Raw genomic sequence first — 19,178 nt, 5'->3', positions numbered from 1 at the left:
CAGGACGCAGGACATGTGCTAGAAATGATCCATGGTTCAAGAGCCAGAGAGCTGCGGGCGGGTGCAGTTGCAAAGGTGCCGATCAGCCGTCCCTCAACGTGGTGACCAGGTGGTAGTGCATCGTGTTGTCGATCTGCAGGGTGATCTTGGCTGCGTTGATAGAAAGTAGCTAGAACGGAGCGCAGCGCCACGGGAAGTCACGACAAGCATGAAGCGGCCAGGCTAGCTTCGAGAGTTCATAATCATCTTATCGTTGGTCCACATCCCCAGTCGACACTCTATTGAAGTTTGGTAGTCTGCTTGGTGGCTTGACGCTACCAAGGCGATATTACAATTCAGCAATGATCGTGCAGCTGTTCGTGTTGCCGACATGTACATCTCGCTCGTGCATGCTCAAGCGGCCCGGCAAGTGTCGCACAGTACCGATGAGTTGGCAACAAAGGCTGTCATTGCAGCAGATATCCCAGCGCGGTGGAACGTGGCGCCTCGCTTCTACAGCCAGAGCTTGTTCCTATCTCCACCTCCTTGGCGTCCACAACTAGCTTGTCACTGGTTCGCACGGCTCGCCGCACCGCATGGCGGACCACGAGATGGCCTGCGCTATCCTAGCTTACTCAGGAACTCTAATAGAGCTTGCCTTCTACTTCGGGGCAAAGCCTCCGTGAGACTCCGCTTACCCTGGGCCGCACCACCTTATCGCAATCTAGCACCATGCCGAACACGACCCTGAGCAGATTTCACTGCCAGGATTCCAAACTCCCTGCAAGTACACGAATTGCCTGGGTGGAAGGAAAAGCTGGCGTTCCGGTAAATCAGCCAAGCACGAACAGAGTTCCTTTGGCAGCGTACCAGATCCTCCTTCGAGGGGCTTACGCTGCCATCAGGGTCCCAGTAGAGTGATTCGCATCTCAACAGTATTATGGCAGTGGCATAACCGCACTCCAATGCTCCCGGCTGGCACCGACGTCCTCCTGGCAACTCCATACCACTAACCTACGAACAACATGTCTACGCCATTGAATGTGACGGGCTCACCGGACGACTACGTCAGACTACTGGAGGGCGACGAAGGCCTGGTTGTTGCGCTCGCTGTGACTGTCATATCGATACTGTTGATCACCCTGAGTCTGAAGCTATGGCTCACCTACAAGAGAGTCGCTCGAGAAGGAATGCCTAGTAGCGCTATCCTCACCTCAGATGCTTTCTGGCTTGCAGCACACGTACGTGGGATCTGGCTCGCGATTAAGCGCGACGTCTGACTCGTGGTCCAATAGGTGTTCGGCTTCATATACATAGGCACTCGATTATCGACGGTCAGCGAACTCACCGATGGCCACCAGAACGACCTTACAGAAGGCCAGAGGCGCTCAGTTGCAAGCGTACGCTACCAAGTGTCATACTGGTCATCCACTTGGACGCTGATACTTGAACTCTGTAGCTGAACGAGGGATGCCAGGTCATCTTCATACTTACGCTCTACCTCAGCTATGCGTCTGTACTCTGCACAGTCTTACTCGTCAGACGCCTTCCGAAACAGCTTCTCATCTACATTGCTCCTGTCGCAGTCAGCATTATTGGCCTTCTCCTGGCTACGCTACCGTTAATCGGCTGCAGACCTCTGAGCATACATCTGCAACTACGAAGCTATTGCGCATCCTCGGTATGTGTTCTGCGACTGCGCGATGAGGATAGACTGACAAGCAGACAGCCCAAACGCCTACTGGCTCCCATAATTGTCCTCATGGTATTGGAAGTCATAACCTCGGTCTACTGGCCCATTTTCGTCTATCGTCAGCAGCTCTGGCGAGCTAAGGCGGGCGGAATGACGAACAGTCGACCGTGGCCAGTCGTGCCGTTCTTTTTGCGCTTCTTGTCAGTGTTATATTTGCCAATCACTTGGTTCGACACTACTAACACGTCGACAGAATCGTCGGCGCACTCATCGCATACCTCGACATCCACTTCATGATTCATACCGAAGCATGGCCCTACTCCTCAACCTTCTATTGCGAGCTCGTCGCCATCCTCTTCAGCCTAACAGCCACAACCTCCATCTCCATGAGCAAAGCCCTCGGCAAATTCAGCTTTGGCGGCATGGCCTATACAGAAGACCCACGGTCCAGAACCTACGGTTTCTCAGGCGGTGGAGGCTCAAACTCCGGGAACAGAGGAGCACTGAGTAACAATCAGGGCAGCCAAGTAGGACAGACGGGCCAAAGCTCCAGCGGCGGGAAGAAATCAGTTCATCCGCGTGATTGGGCAGGTTGGGGCAACCAGTCGAACACGGTTAAGAACTATGTCGGCAGTAACCTCAACACGAGGGGCAGTGGCGAGAGCGAGCGCGAGATCTTGGGCAATACCATTAGTAGAAGGGTGGAAATTGACATACAAGAGGAGACTACGAGCGCAAAGTCGCATATGAGCAGTTTGTAGAGTGCGAGCACTGTAGTATTGCGCAATCCTACGATTCTATCACGAACACCAGTCTACAACATTGTTGTATGATACCTTGGAAACCGCCGAGTCGTGCTGAACGTGCAAAGGATAAGTCTAACGTTGCCTGAATGCGTCAAAAGCGATACTGCGCAAACGTCCTGGGTCGTGTGAGGCCGCCACCACGATTACGGAACGAATTGTTGTGAATTAGAGATAGGGTATACAGCAATTCAAGATATCTATCGTCCGTCTATTCAAATAAATTCCTCACCCGAGTGTGTTGCTGGCCACGAGGCAGAGCGGTTGCCATACGCTCACCTCTACCCCTTTACCCAATGAGCAGCACTACCTATGACATCCTACAGCTTGGCCTGATCCTGCTTCAGCCTCACCACACCCTCCTGCACACAGGTAGCAATCAGTTTCCCCTCCCCCGTATACATCCTCTGGTGCACCAGACCCCTCCCATCTCCACTCCAAGGCGAATCGCACTCCGTGAACATCCACTCATCCGCCCTAAAACCCTTTGGATCATGAAAGTAGATCGTATGGTCCAGACTTACCATCATGCCGATCTCAGGCCGCTGCTCGTTCTTGACTTTCCATATCACCTTTCCGTCAATGATTTTGGCGTTCCGAAGTTCTTCGATAATATCCTCGTCCATACCCTCTATCCGTCGGAGAGCGTTGTTGTCGAGTTTCTGTAGTCTCTCAACCATGTCCGGAGCCATGCCGCTCTGTCCGCTTTCGCCTTCCCTCTTCGAGGCACTGGCTGACTTAGTGCTGTACCGGAATAGTTTGTGGACGCGCGAGACGGTGCCGATGAAGTACGAGTCGCTCATGTATGCCAGCGCCGAAAGATGAGCTTGATGACCGCCATCGTCGCTGATTCGTCCTCGCGCTTTGATCCATTGTCTTGTTCTCTTCTCATGTGGGCGCGGTGAGTCGTTGTTCAAGGTCTCTATCCGTTGACTTAGAAAGGGACTGCTGGGTCCCCTAAGCATATCGAGACCTGGACCCTCTTCTGCTGGCGGCGATATACCGGCTGGCATATGAGCCGCATGCTGTACCTGCTTCTTCCCTCCGCTGCCTTCTCTAGTAAAGCTCAGCGTCGTCGTGAAGATCGGCTGACCACGTTGTCGAGCTTGTACTGTTCGAGTCGCGAAACTTCTGCCTTCCCGTACATGCTCGACGTGATATATGATTGGTATTTCTGCATTGCCGTTAAGTACGAAGTAGCAGTGCATACTATGTGCGCTGAAGTTCTCAGGTACAGTTCTTTGCGCCGCGGCTAGACATTGTGCAATCACCGCACCTCCGTATATGCCTCGAGCGCCTGGAGGGTGCCATAACGGTCGGGTGTTGGTAAATAGATTCGGATCTATGTCTTCCAGATGTGTGAGCTCCAGGACATCCTCGATTGGACTCTTGTCATCGTTAGGGGGAGGAGGCTTGATGAGGGTTGGATGGTTTGGCATGATGCCGGTCGGAGAGGAGAAAGCAGGGCTGTGGAAGAAGACGAATAACTCGAGGGTGGATCAAGAACAGCACAATTTCCTATCGCGTGGTGTTCACCTGTCTGTCGCCTGGTCTTACGTCCGGCGGCTCACGCACCAGAACGTGCACCGGAAGTTCACAACCTCGGCATCACTTTCAAGGCCGATGACACGCCGACGGCATTTGTCGTCGACCACTTCGTGCTTATCACACTTTGATATCAATGGGCATCGAGGTGGTCAACCAGGTGAGGCAGAGCCGACAGCTTGAATGTGTCCAGATCCTATGCTGTAATATCCACTGGGTGGAGCAGTTCATATAGTCCTATAGTCATCTACAACCGGACTTGTGCCCTGTCACATGCAACGATCTTCGTCTTGCATGATGACGGGAGCAGACTCCGTACTAGTCGTGGCAATGCAAAGGATCATGATTTGGACACCAACATTGCTGCTCTCTCATTTCTTTACACTGGATTACTAGCACCTGTCGTTCGAATAAGAAGGGTATCATGGCACAAGATTACGGCCTCCCAGCCCTCGATCAGCCTCCATAACAAATTGGCTCACGTAGCTCCTGACCATTTCCAACAGATTCCCCCATCTGGTTGGGAGATGTCGTCCTTGGTCACCAGTGCCCGCATTGAAATGCGAGCATAACAACATCCACATTAAAAAGTCAAGGCTACTCTTTAGCTCCGCCTGAATGCCGATAAGAAGCTCTTCCTCTTCCCAACCTTCGGGTCAAGTCTCCTCTTGTCTTCCGGAATAGGCGGCGGCGCAGGCATTTTCGGCGTAGCAGTCACGACACTCCTTCGCTTGGCGGTATTCGCGGCCGTATCTTTCGTATCAACGTCCCTATTCTTCTCAGCTGCCCGTGCGTCGATCTTGGGATCGATCTTGTTCGGTGCTGATGCGGTCGATTTGCCGAGTGTAGACACGCCGTCAAGGTAAGTGTCGTTGGGTTTTGCAGAGGTGATGGGGGTGGGCCGCGAGATGTCTGTTTTCAAGATCGGGCCCGTGGATGGTCTGTGCTCGGATTTAGGGCGAGGAGAAATAGGTACGTTGGTTTTCTTCGGCTCCTCTGGGATCATGGAGTTGCGCTTTGATTGTGTCTGGTATGACGATTGTCGCTTGGAGTTTGGCATGGGTTCGGTCCTGCTGAGATCGCGAGATGAGCCGTGCGGACTTTGTCCTGCGATTGTTCTTGGACGTTCACCGAAGGGTTTGGAAGCTGAAAGGTCTTCTGTTGAGATGCCATTCATGCGCAGACCGTTCGCTGCAGTAAAAGACTCGCCGTGCGACGTAGATGGTCGTTCTGTATCGGTGCCGGAGAGCTCGAAAACCATTGGTGTCGACGTTCCTGTTGGTGGTGTGGCAGAATTGCTCCGCCGCTTTTTCTCGATGGGTGTGCTGCCGTTAGGAGTACCATTGAGCGCGGAGAGCGTTTTGGCGTCGTTGTCAGCCTTGGCACTGTGAACTCTTGTGTATGGGGAAGTTATGCTCTTGCGACTTGAGCGTCGCGCCGCACCAGGCTCTGCTTCTTCCTGCTTTCGTTCTAGCTTCTCCAGCTGTCCTAGCATTGTCGTTCCGTTCATGGCGTAGTTGGCCTCCTCTATTGGCTGAAATTTCACAATGCCACGATCTGGAGACACGCTCAAAATATCTGCCATGAATGCTTGTATGAGCGATGCATTGCGCTTGTTGAGCGTCGGGCCCATTTCTGAAGGTAGGGTCGTGATGGTGAGGATGTAGCAAGGGTCGAAAGTGCCTCCCAATGCTAAGCATGCACTATGATCGACTTTGATCATGATGCTGCTGTCGGGTTTCAGATATCGTTGGGCCAAGTGGTAGCTAAGATCTGTAACGAGTGTGAATTCGTCTTTGATCTGTCGGGAGATTAGCCTGCCTGACACCGAGACAGTCACAGTGTATGCTGTAGCACTTACAATCACATTTGTCCTGAGCTCCGCTATCACTGGGCTCTCTTTCTGCATCCGCTCTCTGTTGTTACCAGCCTCAGCACCTTCCTTGTACCTGAACTGGCCATCCTGATGAATAGATTTGTGCTTGCTAGCTTCGTACTGCCCCATTGACGTCCTGTCACGCGACGGTCGAGCTGCCACCGCCATGATCTCGCTGATGGCGCCTTTCGAGAAGAGGTCTGTATATGGTTCGTTCGTTGTTATAGATGCCCTCTTCCAAGCATTCGCAGATGGAAGGTCGGCTCTGCTATCCCTCTTCTCGCGTGTGACAACCGTGGTCGTCATGGGTCGTTGGCAACAGTATGGTGGGCGGCAACCTCTAGAGAAAGGTTCAACGGTGAGTCTCACACGTGCATACTCCTTATGATAGCTTGAACTTGTACAGTTCCTCGATGTCCTTCAGCCGATAGGTTCAATGGTTTGGCTTTCGGCAATGTACGAGAGGTGTCGTGGGACAGACTATTGGTAATCTGGAACAATTGTTGGCCGGAGGAAACGGGACGCAGGGCTAGTCGAAGAGGTCTTGCAGGCCCAGGAAAAGAAATGGGTGGAGGAGGATCATGTACTCCGTACGTTGCGTTGTAGCGGATACGGTAACTTGCGCCTGGGACCAACGACGGATGAACGATACGCTAACGAGAAGACGAAAGTCAAACTATTAGGTGTACTTCAGAGTTCAGTACAGACGCGGCTAACGGATGAGTGGGCGATAGGGTCGCAAGATGCGAACAAGACACCAGTGCTCTCCGGTATGGAAATGTCAGGAATCGGGTGCGAACGATTCTGGCGAGGGGTCCACGTACTGTACAGCAGAATGGTGACCTGCAGATGCAGCTAGGGGCAGTCGCACAAGCGCAGGTCGTCGGCGAGATCGAGCCGGATAGGGAGCTAGCCTGGGACGACCAGCATTCTTTGAGACATGACCGTTGGCTCAATAATTTCGCGACAAAGTCTCGCTGTGTCAGATGAGCGTAATCGTTTGCTGGTGCCGAGGTGATCAGAATCTCATCAAGATGTTCTCTAGTCCTTTCCACGCATCGAGAGTTGCGCACGACATGGAGTGCGTGTATCGCGATCAAGTACGGTGGGGCCGTGTGCCGAAGAACTGGGAGACTCCTCCGAAGGATCAAGTACAGATCTCACGCGGCAAACCTTGCGAAGGGGTCGAGTCGAGTCTCGGGCATATAGCGGTCCACCCACGAGATCTTGTTAGAGCTAGTGCCCGCCTCATGCCGCCAAAGACAAATCTCCCGACAACGCACAATGTGGAGGTTATTCTATTTGAGGTGACTAGGGTGCATCGTGTAGTGCTGTGGGCGAGCCACGCCACGAGCATGACCGTACCGTCCAAGCCAAGTTGTCCAGCGAGGAGTCCTACAAGATGACGATATTTTCTGCGGTCCTCGAACGTCAATGGGGACGAGGTCGACTGCTGTATAGTGCGACGTACAATAATGCCATCCAGTTTCCAAATCATGCACTACCCCGGCATGATGATACTGTAACACTTCCTCACCCGCATGCCCTTCGCTGATCACCGCGATACCGAGCAACCAAGCAGAAGCCGCAGAAGCAGTCTGTACCGAAGTACTTGAGCAATTGCCGTGGAGGCCGAGAAAGCTTCGGCGCCCGAGTGTCGATCAATCAAGATCCTTAGCGAGACTACTGCAAGGTCTGCACTCTAATCTTCTCGTTGGTGTATTTCTCTCGAAATCCGCATGTACCAAGCAAATGGCATCGCCGTGCGATTTCCAGATGGAGAGAACGCAGCTTCATTCGTTGCATGTGCACTCCTTTCTTGGCTTTCGAAATAACGCTTCGTTGGATAGTCTTTGGTACATCAACGTATGCTTTGCTGCTCTCACGGCATCTATGGTTGGCTACAGACGACTCTAGCACCTACAGGATGAATAATATCATACCACGCATGAATCAGTGGTATGGATCGTGTTCGGAGTACCCGAGTGGGCATGAAGCACTCGATATCGCGAGCACGAAGATCCGTATGCACCCAGCTAGCGCAATCCTAGCATGACACAACCCGGGTCAATTGCATGATCATCTCCAAGAGAACATCGAATTATATCTAATCTACTAATCCTTCGCCTGGTCATGATGTCTTTGGGCCCTACATGAGCGCTGCGCGCCCCATGTTCGCCCTAGATGTTTTAACCAAATGTCATCTTTGCTTGATGACGTCGATCGCAGCGAAAGTAATATGAACGCACTGGCGAAGGGCTCGATTGTAAGCTCTTCTCGAGAGCGAGGTCCTCTACCCCTCTCATCGGCCTATGTCTGCAAGCTGAGCTGGCCTGTTTCGTCCTTGAAACATCCGTTGATAAGTGGCTGGGCTTCTTGAAACAAAAGGGTCCTGATCTGGAAGACGGTCTTCTGTCTGACAAGACTCAAACACTGTGTAGTGTCATGAGGTCAATATAACGGGCATTCGCAGTCAGAGTTCGTGACTATGTCGGAGATATACAGTATGTACACACGTAAAGATATAGTTCAAGGGCTGAGTGGTGCCACCTGGTTCATCACTCAAAAGTTTGGCAACGGTGCGCGTAGAGCCGCGTTGCTCTGATGTCCTGATCCCGATCTGGTAGTGACACCGTTGCTAAGGAATACTATCGTGGTCGAGTGACCGACGCTTGTGTTGGCTGACCACTGAGGCTTCCATTGAAGTGTCCAGTCGTTTCGCGGTGTATTCCTCATGGTTTACACTCGAAGGTAGACCATATTTCCCAGGACTATCATCCTTTTCTGCGCATACAGACATGCTTGCCGCCCGCCTTAGGCATTCCGTTGCCGTCCACTCATGTTTCTTCAGGCCGTGATATAGCGTTTGGGATTCGACTTTGATCTCTGCAGGCTCAATTTCCTAATCGTTTCTTCAGAAACGCCCATTTTCTCCATGGCTCGAGCGTTGCTCATGACAGTGTCGATGGTGTGGTCGTCGGCGTCCTCAATGTCGAAGCTCTTTGTCACAGTAATGCTATTTGGACTCTCTATGTCAGAGAGTGGAAGGAATGAACCACTGCGTTCGCCTCCCGACATTCCTGCCGAGCTTTTGCCACGCTGTCGACGAGATGGTGTACATGTACGAGCGTTCTCGATGCAGCACCTGAACATTGGTCGTAGGGTGGCCAACGACGCTGCGCTAATGCATAGCCCACATTCGAGGATGGACCAGATGGAAAGTGTGACTGATGTCCAGAAGAAGTGCGGTCCGGGCATAAAACCAGATATGAACACCAGCCTGACCACGGAGCAGATGCTTCCGAGCGCTCCAAGGGAGATCAGGCAGCCAGCACTGATCTTGGCTGGCAATACCATCTTACTCTTGGCTAGGACAAGGATGGGTAGTACAGCAAGCGTCCAATCGCTGATTGCATTGATCAGGCTTGCCGTGAAGAGTACGGGCCACAAGACAGCCTTCGAAACACACTGTCCCTCAAGCTCTTTTAGCAGGAAATCCGTAGGAAGTCCGCATTGGAAGATTGTGAAGAAGAAGAAGAAGAACCCGTAAATGACAGCGAATGCAACGGTGGCGTAAATCGTGTTACGTTGCCACCGCTTTGGCATTATTCGAAGATAGAAGAGGCCGAGTGCGACTTTCAGTACCACGGTGGTTGCAACATATAGGGACATAGCGGCCATAACATACTAGTTCAACGTCAGTAATTGAAAGCATCAACAAGTGAGGTACGACGGACCTTGAATGCCTCGTTCGACTTCTTTAATGATAGAAGGCCAAGCATCAGATCAGGATTGTAGGTGGTGACGAAGAACATGGAGATACAGTATCCGGTGAACACGATTGTAGCTGCAAGCATAGCCCAGTCGTCCGCGCCAACGGCTCGAACCATTGTTCGCCGAACCCAGAATCGCAGCATGACTGTTATCCACGAGATTCCCAGGAACGCCGCGCTCACTCCTATCAGAGAGTTACTTCGACTGTTCGCAAGCTGTATAAGCCTTGCTGCGGCCATAGACGACTCCATGTTCGGCAAGGGGTGCCCTATTCGTTGTGCGTATGCTGTTATTTGGCTATCATAGTCAGCCCCTAGCTAGTGAGGCTTGCTGAGGATATCGGAACAAGAGGGCTGATGAGATTGAGTCCAGAGTCGGTAATTCCTTTGAATCTTGTGTTCCTATAGCGCTATGGTCCAGTCGGTAGATGGTCGGTCTATGTTGGCTTGTGGGAGACGACGTAGAGTCTAGATAAACACGCAGCGAATGTCTAGAGATGTCGCAAGAGACGTGATAAATAGCAAAGATCAAGATCGCCCCGAGTTGCTGATTGTCGATCTGATGCAAAGAAAGTTGATGGACAGAAGCGATGGAGTCAATGGCTGCAGGTTTTGAGACGACCTACCTGTCGTACTTCCCCCTCTCGTCAATCTAATTGCACGGATGATGTCCTCGCATGCAAAGTGTCTATGTTGAACTTTGCTCGGCTGTCAGCAAGAAGATCGGGCCGCAGCAGGGCTACCCATTCGATCACCATCTTACCGCGTTCAACCTAGATCAGCCTCGTTTGACAGGCCTGCCATGGCAGTAGATTGCAACCGAGACTTCTCTACGGAAGATGGTGCAGGTGCTAGGCTATGGACCATGGCATCGGAACCACTGGCACTGATACCCATTGCAGTAGCGTGGTTGTCTGCCACGCTTCAGTTGCATTTTTGACAGGTCGCCGAGGAGTTCATTGTCGATATGGCGGCTGTTTCAAGAATCTTGCTGCACTGGAACATGCCAAGCCTGGGCGATGTCTGATACGCACGTAGTCGGAAGAAATACGATGAGCAAGGTGAATGCTGGTGACAAATGCCGCCCAATACCCAGGTGTGCTTGAGCTTGCCACGATCATCGAAACTTGGTTGCTCTCACCAGTAGTGAGTCAGTGACCTGCATGGGTACATTCTCAGCCACGCCAGACGCAGCAGCCCTACGCTCGCGGAGAACAGCCAGGTTCTTTGAGACCCTGGCGCAAGGTGAAGAAGCCCTGACGATCATGTGCGAAGATTAGGCTCTTCGGTTGGGTATCTGAGACCAGGATCACTACAGAAGCGATCATGGGCATTTGGTCGCCAGCAGCTCGCGATGCGATGTATGTCGCTTTTCTGCGGATGCATAGATGGGCTGGCGTGGGATCCCTCGTAAAGTTTGTGTGCACGTCTGGGCACTGCCGGAAGAATGCCTTTCAGAGTGCTTTTGTTTCAGCCAAGCTGAAGCTGACGTGCCCTGACTCGATGGCCTGTAAAATTGTGGGGGGTCCTGGCTATGCTCGCGTGGTTGGAATTTGCTGACGAGATTCGTCATATCGGCAACAACAATCGATCTCCATGTCCAATATTCGAGTCTGATGCTTGGGCTTAACTGAGCTTGGATCGTAAGATAGTGGGGTTATCTCGCCATGATCTGCACGCGAGGGTAGTTGGAACGTGTTTGTAGGGCAATAATGCCAACCTCAATGCGTACGCGAAGGCGATCGGCCATGAGCGATGCATCGAGCGAGAATCACAGCGATGTCGCGCACCCGGTACAGCGTCCGTTAATGGAACTTGATCCTGCTCAAGACAGTCTGCATGAGGCCGGAGAGATCGATGATGAGGTGGAGGAGGGTGTGCCGGGTAACCACATATCTACCGGAGCAAAGAAGACATACTGATTACGTATGCTATAGATGATGAAGGACCAGAAGTGTTTCCACCGCCAGGATTGAAAGAGATTTCTTCGCTAGCTTCCTGGACTGTTAGCACGGCGAAACCTGGTAATGGGGTTGCTGCACTGAGATCGCCCGACCCTGCTCATTTCTGGCAATCTGATGGACCACAACCACATCTCCTGAGCATACACTTCTTTAAACTCGTCTCAGTGGTTTCAATACAGGTCCTACTTGACTTCGACAACGACGAGTCTTACACACCTACTAAAATTCAATTTCTTGCAGGAATGGGTGTGCACGACATTCAGGAATTTGCCGAGATGACCTTTGAGCAACCAAATGGCTGGCATGATGTTGACTTTGGCAACGTTGGTCCAATTGAGCAGGACGATGATGATGAGGATGATGAAGAAGCCCGATCTAGCATTGATTGGAGCAAGCGGCCGGTCCTACGTGCTTTTCTCGTTCAAGTCCGCATATTGGAGAACCATCAGAACGGCAAGGACACCCATCTACGTGGCGTTCGGATATTTGCGAGGGACGAAATGCACCAGGCAGACTTGAGCGGTGGCAAGAGACGACCCTCAAATCTACCAGTGAGGCCTCATAGCCACCTGCAGAAACAAGCAGAACCGAACAATCTCAAGTTGGCCAGCTGGATGCGGGAGCCAGACCTGAGGTGAGACATTTGAACTCTCACCTGTGATCCGACCAGACCGCACAGCGCATGCAGCCGGAATGCGGACCAACAACATCCCGCAAATTGCAAAGTATCCTGCGTGCTCGCCCTGATAGTGCACGATCGGTAAAGATGTATTCATTCGGGGCAAGACACGGCGTTGTACGACAAAAGGTGAGCGCTGGACATATAATACTAGTGCAACGCACATCTGACCAATGGCAGAGTACGGCCGCAAAGAGAGACTATCACTTGAGGATCGAAGTAGCACGGCGACATAAATGCCTCCAGTCGCAGCTACTCAGACAACCGAGCAGTACTGTAGGCATTCATGGTTGCAACTGTCTCCGCAGATAGTGACCGCAAGCCTTGCAACTCCACGCTTGGCACGGACGTCACCTTCCTAATATGGCATTAATCTTCCTCCGAGAGCCGCACTCTTGCGTTAGTCGAACACCTCACTCAAGGCATCTCGAAATCTGCTTGCTATCGTTGCATAGCAGATGCCTCTCATGGCAAGGCTGCCAAGGAATGTGATAAGCATCCCTCGCTTTGCGTAAAATGATGCGATGTGACGATCCACGGGCATTAGGTTGATACGTGCTTCAGAACTACATGTATCTCCTCCTTCATTGATGTACGTTAGTGTCGTTTTCCACAACTTCCTTTGGTGCCGGTAACTACTCGCTACACACCATGCGATTCTTCGACCAAATCATCGCTTTCGCGGTGTTGCAGCTGGCAATTGCATACCCTGAGAAGAGACAAGTCCCTGCAGAGCCTAATGGAGTGATAACCATATCGTCACCAGATGGTGCTACCATTCGATATAAGCAGCCTGGCAAAGATGGCGTGTGTGAAACAACGCCTGGCGTATGACGATCACTCGTATAACAGCAACAAACACAAGTTGAATATTGTCTAGGTTAATTCGTACTCCGGCTACATCTCTCTGAACGAGACAACGAATAGTAAGTTGCAAGAAACTATGCACCAGCAATCTTTAAACCTTAGCACTGTTGCTGACTATGTCGTCCAGTGTTCTTCTGGTTCTTCGAAGCTCGGGAGAATGCTGCCACTGCACCACTCGTAGGTTCCTTGCGACACCGAATCTTGAGCATCTCAGGGCCCTAACCAAAGATGGCAGACACTCTGGCTCAATGGTGGCCCGGGGTCAGACTCTCTCATCGGTCTCTTCCAGGAGCTAGGGCCTTGCAACGTAACTGCAAATTTAACCTCAGAGCTAAACCCGTTCTCGTGGTCAAATGTCTCGAATATGCTCTTTTTGAGTCAGCCTATCGGGGTCGGCTTTTCATACGCTACAGAGGAACTGGTTGATTTCAACTCAACTACGGGCAGATACACCAATGCGACCGACGATCCAGCCGATGCAAATGGCAGGATCAGCTCTACGGATCCTTACAGATATGACACGACCTATCTGTCAGCTATTGGGACTTGGGGTATTCTCCAGGGCTTCTTGGCCAACCTTGATACCCTCGACAATACCGTACAGAACAAAACGTTCAACCTATGGTAAGTCTACTCAAATCTGTCAGATCTGAGTGCATATTTGCCATCCTGACAAGCAGCGATCAGGACTGAGTCTTATGGTGGCCACTACGGACCTGCATTCTACGAGTACTTCTCCGAGCAGAACAACATGATCGAGAATGGTACGGCCAACGGCACATGTCTCTACATGGATACCCTTGGTATTGGCAACGGCATCATCGATGAGCTGATCCAAGCACCATACTATCCCGAGTTCACCCAATACAACACCTATGGCATCCAGCTCGTCAACGAGTCCATATACAACTTCATGAAAGTCGCCTACTACATCGAAGGTGGCTGCCGAGACCAGGTCCTGGAGTGCGCAGCAGTCGATCTATCCACTGCTGCTGGTAAGGCTGTCTGTGCTGCGGCGACGAATTTTTGTCGTGGATTCGTGGAGGAGCCTTACTACGAATATGGTAGCCGTGGTGTCTATGATATCCGCCATCCATACGACGATCCTACACCACCCACATACTTCATCGACTACCTCAACACTGCAGCTGTCCAAAACGCCCTCGGTGTCAACCTAAACTACACTGCCGACTCCTCTAGCCAGGTCGGAAGAGGTTTCAGCTCGACAGGTGACTTCGTCTATCGTAGTCTGATCCAGGACCTCGAGAACCTCCTCAACGCCGGCGTTCGTGTTGCACTTTATTACGGCGATGCAGATTATATATGTAATTGGCTTGGAGGCGAAGCTCTCTCGCTTCAGATCAACTACACCCATGCTACGGAGTTCCGCGCTGCCGACTATGCTCCATACATCGTAGACGGGCAAGAATATGGCGAAGTCAGGCAGTACGGCAACTTCTCCTTCCTACGCATGTACGAGAGCGGGCACGAGGTGCCCTTCTATCAACCCGCGGCCAGCCTGGAGTTCTTCCGCAGAGTCCTTGGCAACTTGGTGGTGGCTGATGGGAGTGAGGCACTCACGGCGAACTATAGCAGTCCAGGCATCGCGTCTGCGACTCATACTGAGCCTTTCGTACCGCTACCTTCGAGCACGAGTGGAGGCAGCAGCACAGCCACTGCTGCTGGACGATAGAGGGACCGCAGAGAAAGAAGACTCAATCACGACGTTCTTTGGGCATGTAATGAGCACGGTGAGGGTGTGATAGCTCACGCCAAATTGGATTGACCGTAGGATACGTATTTGCGTAGCCTAGATTGACGAAAATGTCATACCACACTTCTACTTGAAGAGCACACCCAGCCTCCCGGTAGCCTTCCCGCTCTCCATCATCTCCACCATCTTCGAGAAGTCGTCCAGCTCGAACTGCGTGACATGCGGCTTAATCCCATGCTTGTGACTGAATTCAATGCACTTCTCCAACCGTGGCGTAGTCCCGTTATTCGATCCTCGGACTCTGATCCTCGTCATCGACAGATCCATAGCCTGGAATTGTAAAGGCTTCTGCGGTATGCCGGTCACCATGAGGACACCGTTCATGCGTAGCAAGTCTGGTGAAGAAGTGTAGGCTTGCACAGAGTTGGTATAGTTAATTGCGGCATGGCAGCCTTTGCCTGTGATCTTGCGGACTTGCTGGACGTAATCGCTATCGGTTTTCGGGCTGAAAACGTGGTCCGCTCCTAGGGATTTGGCCTCTTCGAGCGCTGCTGGCGAGAGGTCAATACCGATGACCTTGTATCCAGATGCTTTGAGGTACTGTATGCCAAGATGACCTGAACATATTGATGAGCAATCATAGCAATTGCGCTCGAGGGTCTGCATACCTAGGCCGCCACAACCGACAACCGCAATCCATGTTGATCCAGGCTCGCCTTTGAGCTCTGCTATCGTGTCCGTGACAGCATTGAACGCAGTACAGCCGGCACAAAATCTCAAACAGAGCGTCAGTCTTTGACCATCAAATAGAAAATTGTAGTCTTACAGGGGAGCACAAGAGTCCAGATCCATATCCTCCGGAATATGTACGGCATTCCGCCAGGCAATTGCGCAATATTGCTGGAAGTAGCCTACAGAACCTATCAGCACAAGAACCTACAAGGTGGGTCAAGTCGACGATAAACGCACCATCAACAGTCATACCCTGCACTTTAGAAGTCCCACGTTCACAATACAAATTGTGAATCTGACACTCCTCGCAGTCGAAGCAGCAGTCAACGATAGGTAGCCAGCCGACTTTCTGACCAGCTTTGAAACCCTTGACTTCGCTGCCGGTTTCTATAACGGTTCCGCAGGCTTCGTGACCCTGGGCATTAGTCAGAATGGCAATCCGTATCGTGAGACGGTACTCTCACCATTGTAAACGGCCCAGCTTCGCCTAGTACCAGCCCCTGATCGTTCGGCTCGAACAGCATCAGATCGCTGTGGCATAACGAGGCGGCATGGACCTTGACTAGGATTTCGTCTGACTTGATGGTTGGGATCTCAACCAGTGCTAACGTCAGCATTCTCTCCTCGGTCGAGCCGCCACGGGACACGTCGCCGTGAGCGAACGTGCTTTGCTTCTTGAAGCGTTTCGTTGCTTTGCTTTTCGGTGACTTACGGGCACGTCATTGATCTGAACCGACTTGGTCTTCGGGTCGAACTGCGCCGCTTTCTGCTTCGAGGGCAGATGTGCGGCGCCGTTGCCGTTGGTAGCGCCGTTCATGGTGTTGATAGGAGGGTCCAACAGAGATCTCGTGTGAGGTCTGAGGGCTATGGTCTTCAAGTTCTTCGTTCGTGGGAGAACCTAAGTCTCTGAGGTTGTATCAACCAGCCTTTACAGTACCAATTCCTGGAAGGTATGAACGTGAAGAAGAACGGCAGTCAGTAGTAAGGACCGCAAGCCTCAGTATGTGGTGAATGAACTATGGCTGGATAAGATTGCAGTGATGGAGGTGATGTCGTGGAGTCTGATAGAACAAACCATATACCCTCACGGCACGACTGCGGTCAGCATGACCGTACACGAACACTAGCAACACACGTTACCCGAAGCCGACATAATCAAGTATGCAGGATACATGTTGTCGTGTACCCCAAGTCCAGCTTGGTAGTGTGGCTGTTCGACGGACCCCGCATCACGCCGCGAAAGTGTAGGAAGAATGTACGGAAAAGGTTTCGCGGAGCAGACGAAGTCGAAGAGAGAAAGCAAGGACGTCGGCCAACACTGTACTAGCTACCCAGTGCTTTATCTACCTAACCACGTCAAATATCAGTCGCACAATGGGTATCGAAGGCCCAAATTAGGAAAATCAAAAACCAATCTGTAAAATCTCCCGAAAAAGAGACTGCTCTCCATCCACATATCCAGCTCAGTCTATTTCTTCGCAATAAAACTATTCCTAAACCCACCCGTCCCCGCAACATCGACTCTCCGCTCCGTAAGGGGCGTATTGCCATCCACAGGCGACGAGACCTGAAACGAGTTCCCGCCGGCACTACGATTCGCGCTCGTTGGCGACGTGGGTTCTCTTTCCCTTCTCCCGACTTGAGAGTGATGATCAAGTTCCGCCACGTTGTCATCGCTCTGTGCTCCATGCATGGTCAATCCATCCGCGGCGCTTGTTTGTCTGCCGAGGAATGAGGGGGTGATGGTGCTGTTGTGCCAGGCGCCTGGTCCTGGACGTTGGGTGGGTGATGTATTGCCTGCTCCTACTGTAGGTGAGAGGGCGGAGACGGTGCTGGGGATGGAGGAGTTGCGTTCGGAGGGGTTGGGACTGTATGCGTTCTCAAGGTCCAGAGTTCCACGTCTGCCAAGGCCGTTGGCCTCGTGCGGGCGAGGTTGTGTATGCTGGGGCACGTTGCTGTAACGTTGACTGCCATAATTTGTAGGCTCGAATGCTAACGGAGCAGGGTTGTTCTCGTGCTCAAAAGGATCCGCGAAAGGATCGGAGAACGGTACTGTCCTTGGACCTTGCCTCGCAGGCTGAGCAGGCTGCGAGTATTGCATTGGTGGCGAGACATTCGGCGAAGGTTGCTGCGAAGCTCGTTGCTGCGCTTGAAGTTGGCCCGGGGGCGGACCAGGTGGCGACGAGTAGCCATTCGTCTGCGACACGTTTTGATAGTGCGACTGACCGAACAAGGAGCCAGCAACCGGATACGCATGGTCTTGCGACTGCGTAGGTGCGGACTGGAACAAGCTCTGCGGCTGCGACTCTGGAGCAGAAGCACCCATATATCCACCGTTTCCACCCGGCGCACTCTCTGCACCAGGACTAGGTCCCGTCCCCACTGCCCTGCGTGCAGCCAATACCGCCCTTTGATATCGACTACTGGCCAGACTCAACTGCTCATTAGTCTCAATAAGCGTCTGCAACGTATTATCGTCCGGTGGCGGATTATCAGCACTGATATAGTTCTGCATGCTCTTCGAAGCACTCTGACACCTCTCATTGAACTCCTTGATCAATTCGTTGGCAGGGATCTCGGAATGGGGGGTAGATTGGATGAGCTGCAAGAGGATATTCGCGGTGTTCCTAGCTTCCTCGACTCGACTTGCTAGCTCGAAGGGTGGTGGGAGTTGGCGGCGGCTGGTAGATTGCTGTGGGTTGCCGTATTGTTGGCTGCCGTTTGTGTAGGCTGGTTGACCGTAATGCTGCTGTTGTTGCTGGTATGCGCCTCCCGCTTGGTCATAGGGCTGCTGATATTGTGCTTGCGGTGCTCTCATCCCTCTCTGGTGGTTCAAGCTCGCTGTGCCGCCTTTCTCTTTCCTCCACATCTGTATGAGTGGCTGTAATCCCTCATCGTGCGCTTTGTTGACTTCGAGACTGTCCAACGTCTCGCGCAGTATCTGCTGCGTACTCTGATCCCGACAATTGCGCAACAGCTCCTTGACCGCACTGACGAACGACTTGTCAAAGTGTTTGGTGAAGCTCGGGCCTGGGTGGTCGCTGAGGATGCGCAGGACCATGATCGCATTGAACTGGACATGGGGCTTGGTACTCCATTGCTTGCCGAGCAATTCCTGGATCGTTCTTGCCGACGCAGCCGACGCAGCAGGCGAGGACTCTGCTGCCTCGACTATCACCGGCAGGTGCAGCACTTCCTCCCCGCCATTGCTGTTGGCCCCAGACTCGCAGAACGATCGGATCGCACGCGGTGCGTTTGCTTCGGGCGAATCTGCTGGTACGTTGGCTAGTTCGCGAGTCGTTGTGGTCTTGTCGTGGCCTGTGCAAGGCTGGAGTTAGCTATATGAGCTCATAAACGATGCTGCCTAGCGTAGCTCGTAATGTACATACTCCTCGATCGACTAATGAGACTTGTGAAGCGCTTCATGATGCTTACAGCGTGACCGGTGTGTGCCTGGGTATACAACAAGAACAATGTTCTATGAAACTTATGTCTTCCGTCATGAACAGCATGTAGATCTGGAGCTAGTAATCAAATAGGCTTTGGAGGCATC

At 52.3% G+C, this 19,178-nt stretch overlaps 8 protein-coding genes across 8 annotated transcripts; 3 read left to right on the top strand and 5 right to left on the bottom strand.

Annotated features, from left to right (window-relative positions):
* Positions 1–1,004: 1,004 nt before the first annotated feature.
* LTS14_000836 (uncharacterized protein) lies at positions 1,005–2,433 on the top strand (the record flags this gene model as incomplete). The annotated part of the gene is made up of 4 exons (XM_064833547.1): positions 1,005–1,220; positions 1,275–1,379; positions 1,439–1,872; positions 1,926–2,433. The coding sequence occupies 4 exons, from the start codon at positions 1,005–1,007 to the stop codon at positions 2,431–2,433; spliced, it is 1,263 nt and encodes a 420-aa protein (XP_064698508.1).
* Positions 2,434–2,795: 362 nt separating this feature from the next.
* On the bottom strand, positions 2,796–3,914 carry TES1 (acyl-CoA thioesterase; the record flags this gene model as incomplete). The annotated part of the gene is made up of 1 exon (XM_064833546.1): positions 2,796–3,914. The coding sequence occupies one exon, from the start codon at positions 3,912–3,914 to the stop codon at positions 2,796–2,798; it is 1,119 nt and encodes a 372-aa protein (XP_064698507.1).
* Positions 3,915–4,624: 710 nt separating this feature from the next.
* LTS14_000834 (uncharacterized protein) lies at positions 4,625–6,202 on the bottom strand (the record flags this gene model as incomplete). Its single annotated transcript, XM_064833545.1, has 2 exons — positions 4,625–5,821; positions 5,882–6,202. 2 exons carry the CDS (start codon positions 6,200–6,202, stop codon positions 4,625–4,627), a joined length of 1,518 nt encoding a protein of 505 aa, XP_064698506.1.
* Positions 6,203–8,743: 2,541 nt separating this feature from the next.
* LTS14_000833 (uncharacterized protein) lies at positions 8,744–9,786 on the bottom strand (the record flags this gene model as incomplete). Its single annotated transcript, XM_064833544.1, has 2 exons — positions 8,744–9,583; positions 9,634–9,786. The coding sequence occupies 2 exons, from the start codon at positions 9,784–9,786 to the stop codon at positions 8,744–8,746; spliced, it is 993 nt and encodes a 330-aa protein (XP_064698505.1).
* Positions 9,787–11,417: 1,631 nt separating this feature from the next.
* LTS14_000832 (uncharacterized protein) lies at positions 11,418–12,271 on the top strand (the record flags this gene model as incomplete). Its single annotated transcript, XM_064833543.1, has 2 exons — positions 11,418–11,553; positions 11,607–12,271. 2 exons carry the CDS (start codon positions 11,418–11,420, stop codon positions 12,269–12,271), a joined length of 801 nt encoding a protein of 266 aa, XP_064698504.1.
* Positions 12,272–12,963: 692 nt separating this feature from the next.
* Positions 12,964–14,872, top strand: LTS14_000831 (uncharacterized protein; the record flags this gene model as incomplete). The annotated part of the gene is made up of 5 exons (XM_064833542.1): positions 12,964–13,140; positions 13,193–13,238; positions 13,307–13,356; positions 13,415–13,803; positions 13,867–14,872. The coding sequence occupies 5 exons, from the start codon at positions 12,964–12,966 to the stop codon at positions 14,870–14,872; spliced, it is 1,668 nt and encodes a 555-aa protein (XP_064698503.1).
* A 147-nt stretch (positions 14,873–15,019) lies between these two features.
* LTS14_000830 (uncharacterized protein) lies at positions 15,020–16,442 on the bottom strand (the record flags this gene model as incomplete). The annotated part of the gene is made up of 6 exons (XM_064833541.1): positions 15,020–15,510; positions 15,562–15,668; positions 15,720–15,804; positions 15,863–16,040; positions 16,090–16,291; positions 16,363–16,442. 6 exons carry the CDS (start codon positions 16,440–16,442, stop codon positions 15,020–15,022), a joined length of 1,143 nt encoding a protein of 380 aa, XP_064698502.1.
* A 651-nt stretch (positions 16,443–17,093) lies between these two features.
* Positions 17,094–19,051, bottom strand: LTS14_000829 (uncharacterized protein; the record flags this gene model as incomplete). Its single annotated transcript, XM_064833540.1, has 2 exons — positions 17,094–18,943; positions 19,015–19,051. The coding sequence occupies 2 exons, from the start codon at positions 19,049–19,051 to the stop codon at positions 17,094–17,096; spliced, it is 1,887 nt and encodes a 628-aa protein (XP_064698501.1).
* Positions 19,052–19,178: the final 127 nt, after the last annotated feature.

This window comes from Recurvomyces mirabilis (assembly GCF_035927965.1).
Source record: "Recurvomyces mirabilis strain CCFEE 5264 chromosome Unknown scaffold_2, whole genome shotgun sequence".
NCBI lineage: Eukaryota > Fungi > Ascomycota > Dothideomycetes > Mycosphaerellales > Teratosphaeriaceae > Recurvomyces > Recurvomyces mirabilis.
Note: the sequence above shows the minus strand (reverse complement) of the source record. Positions and strands in the feature narration are given on the sequence as shown.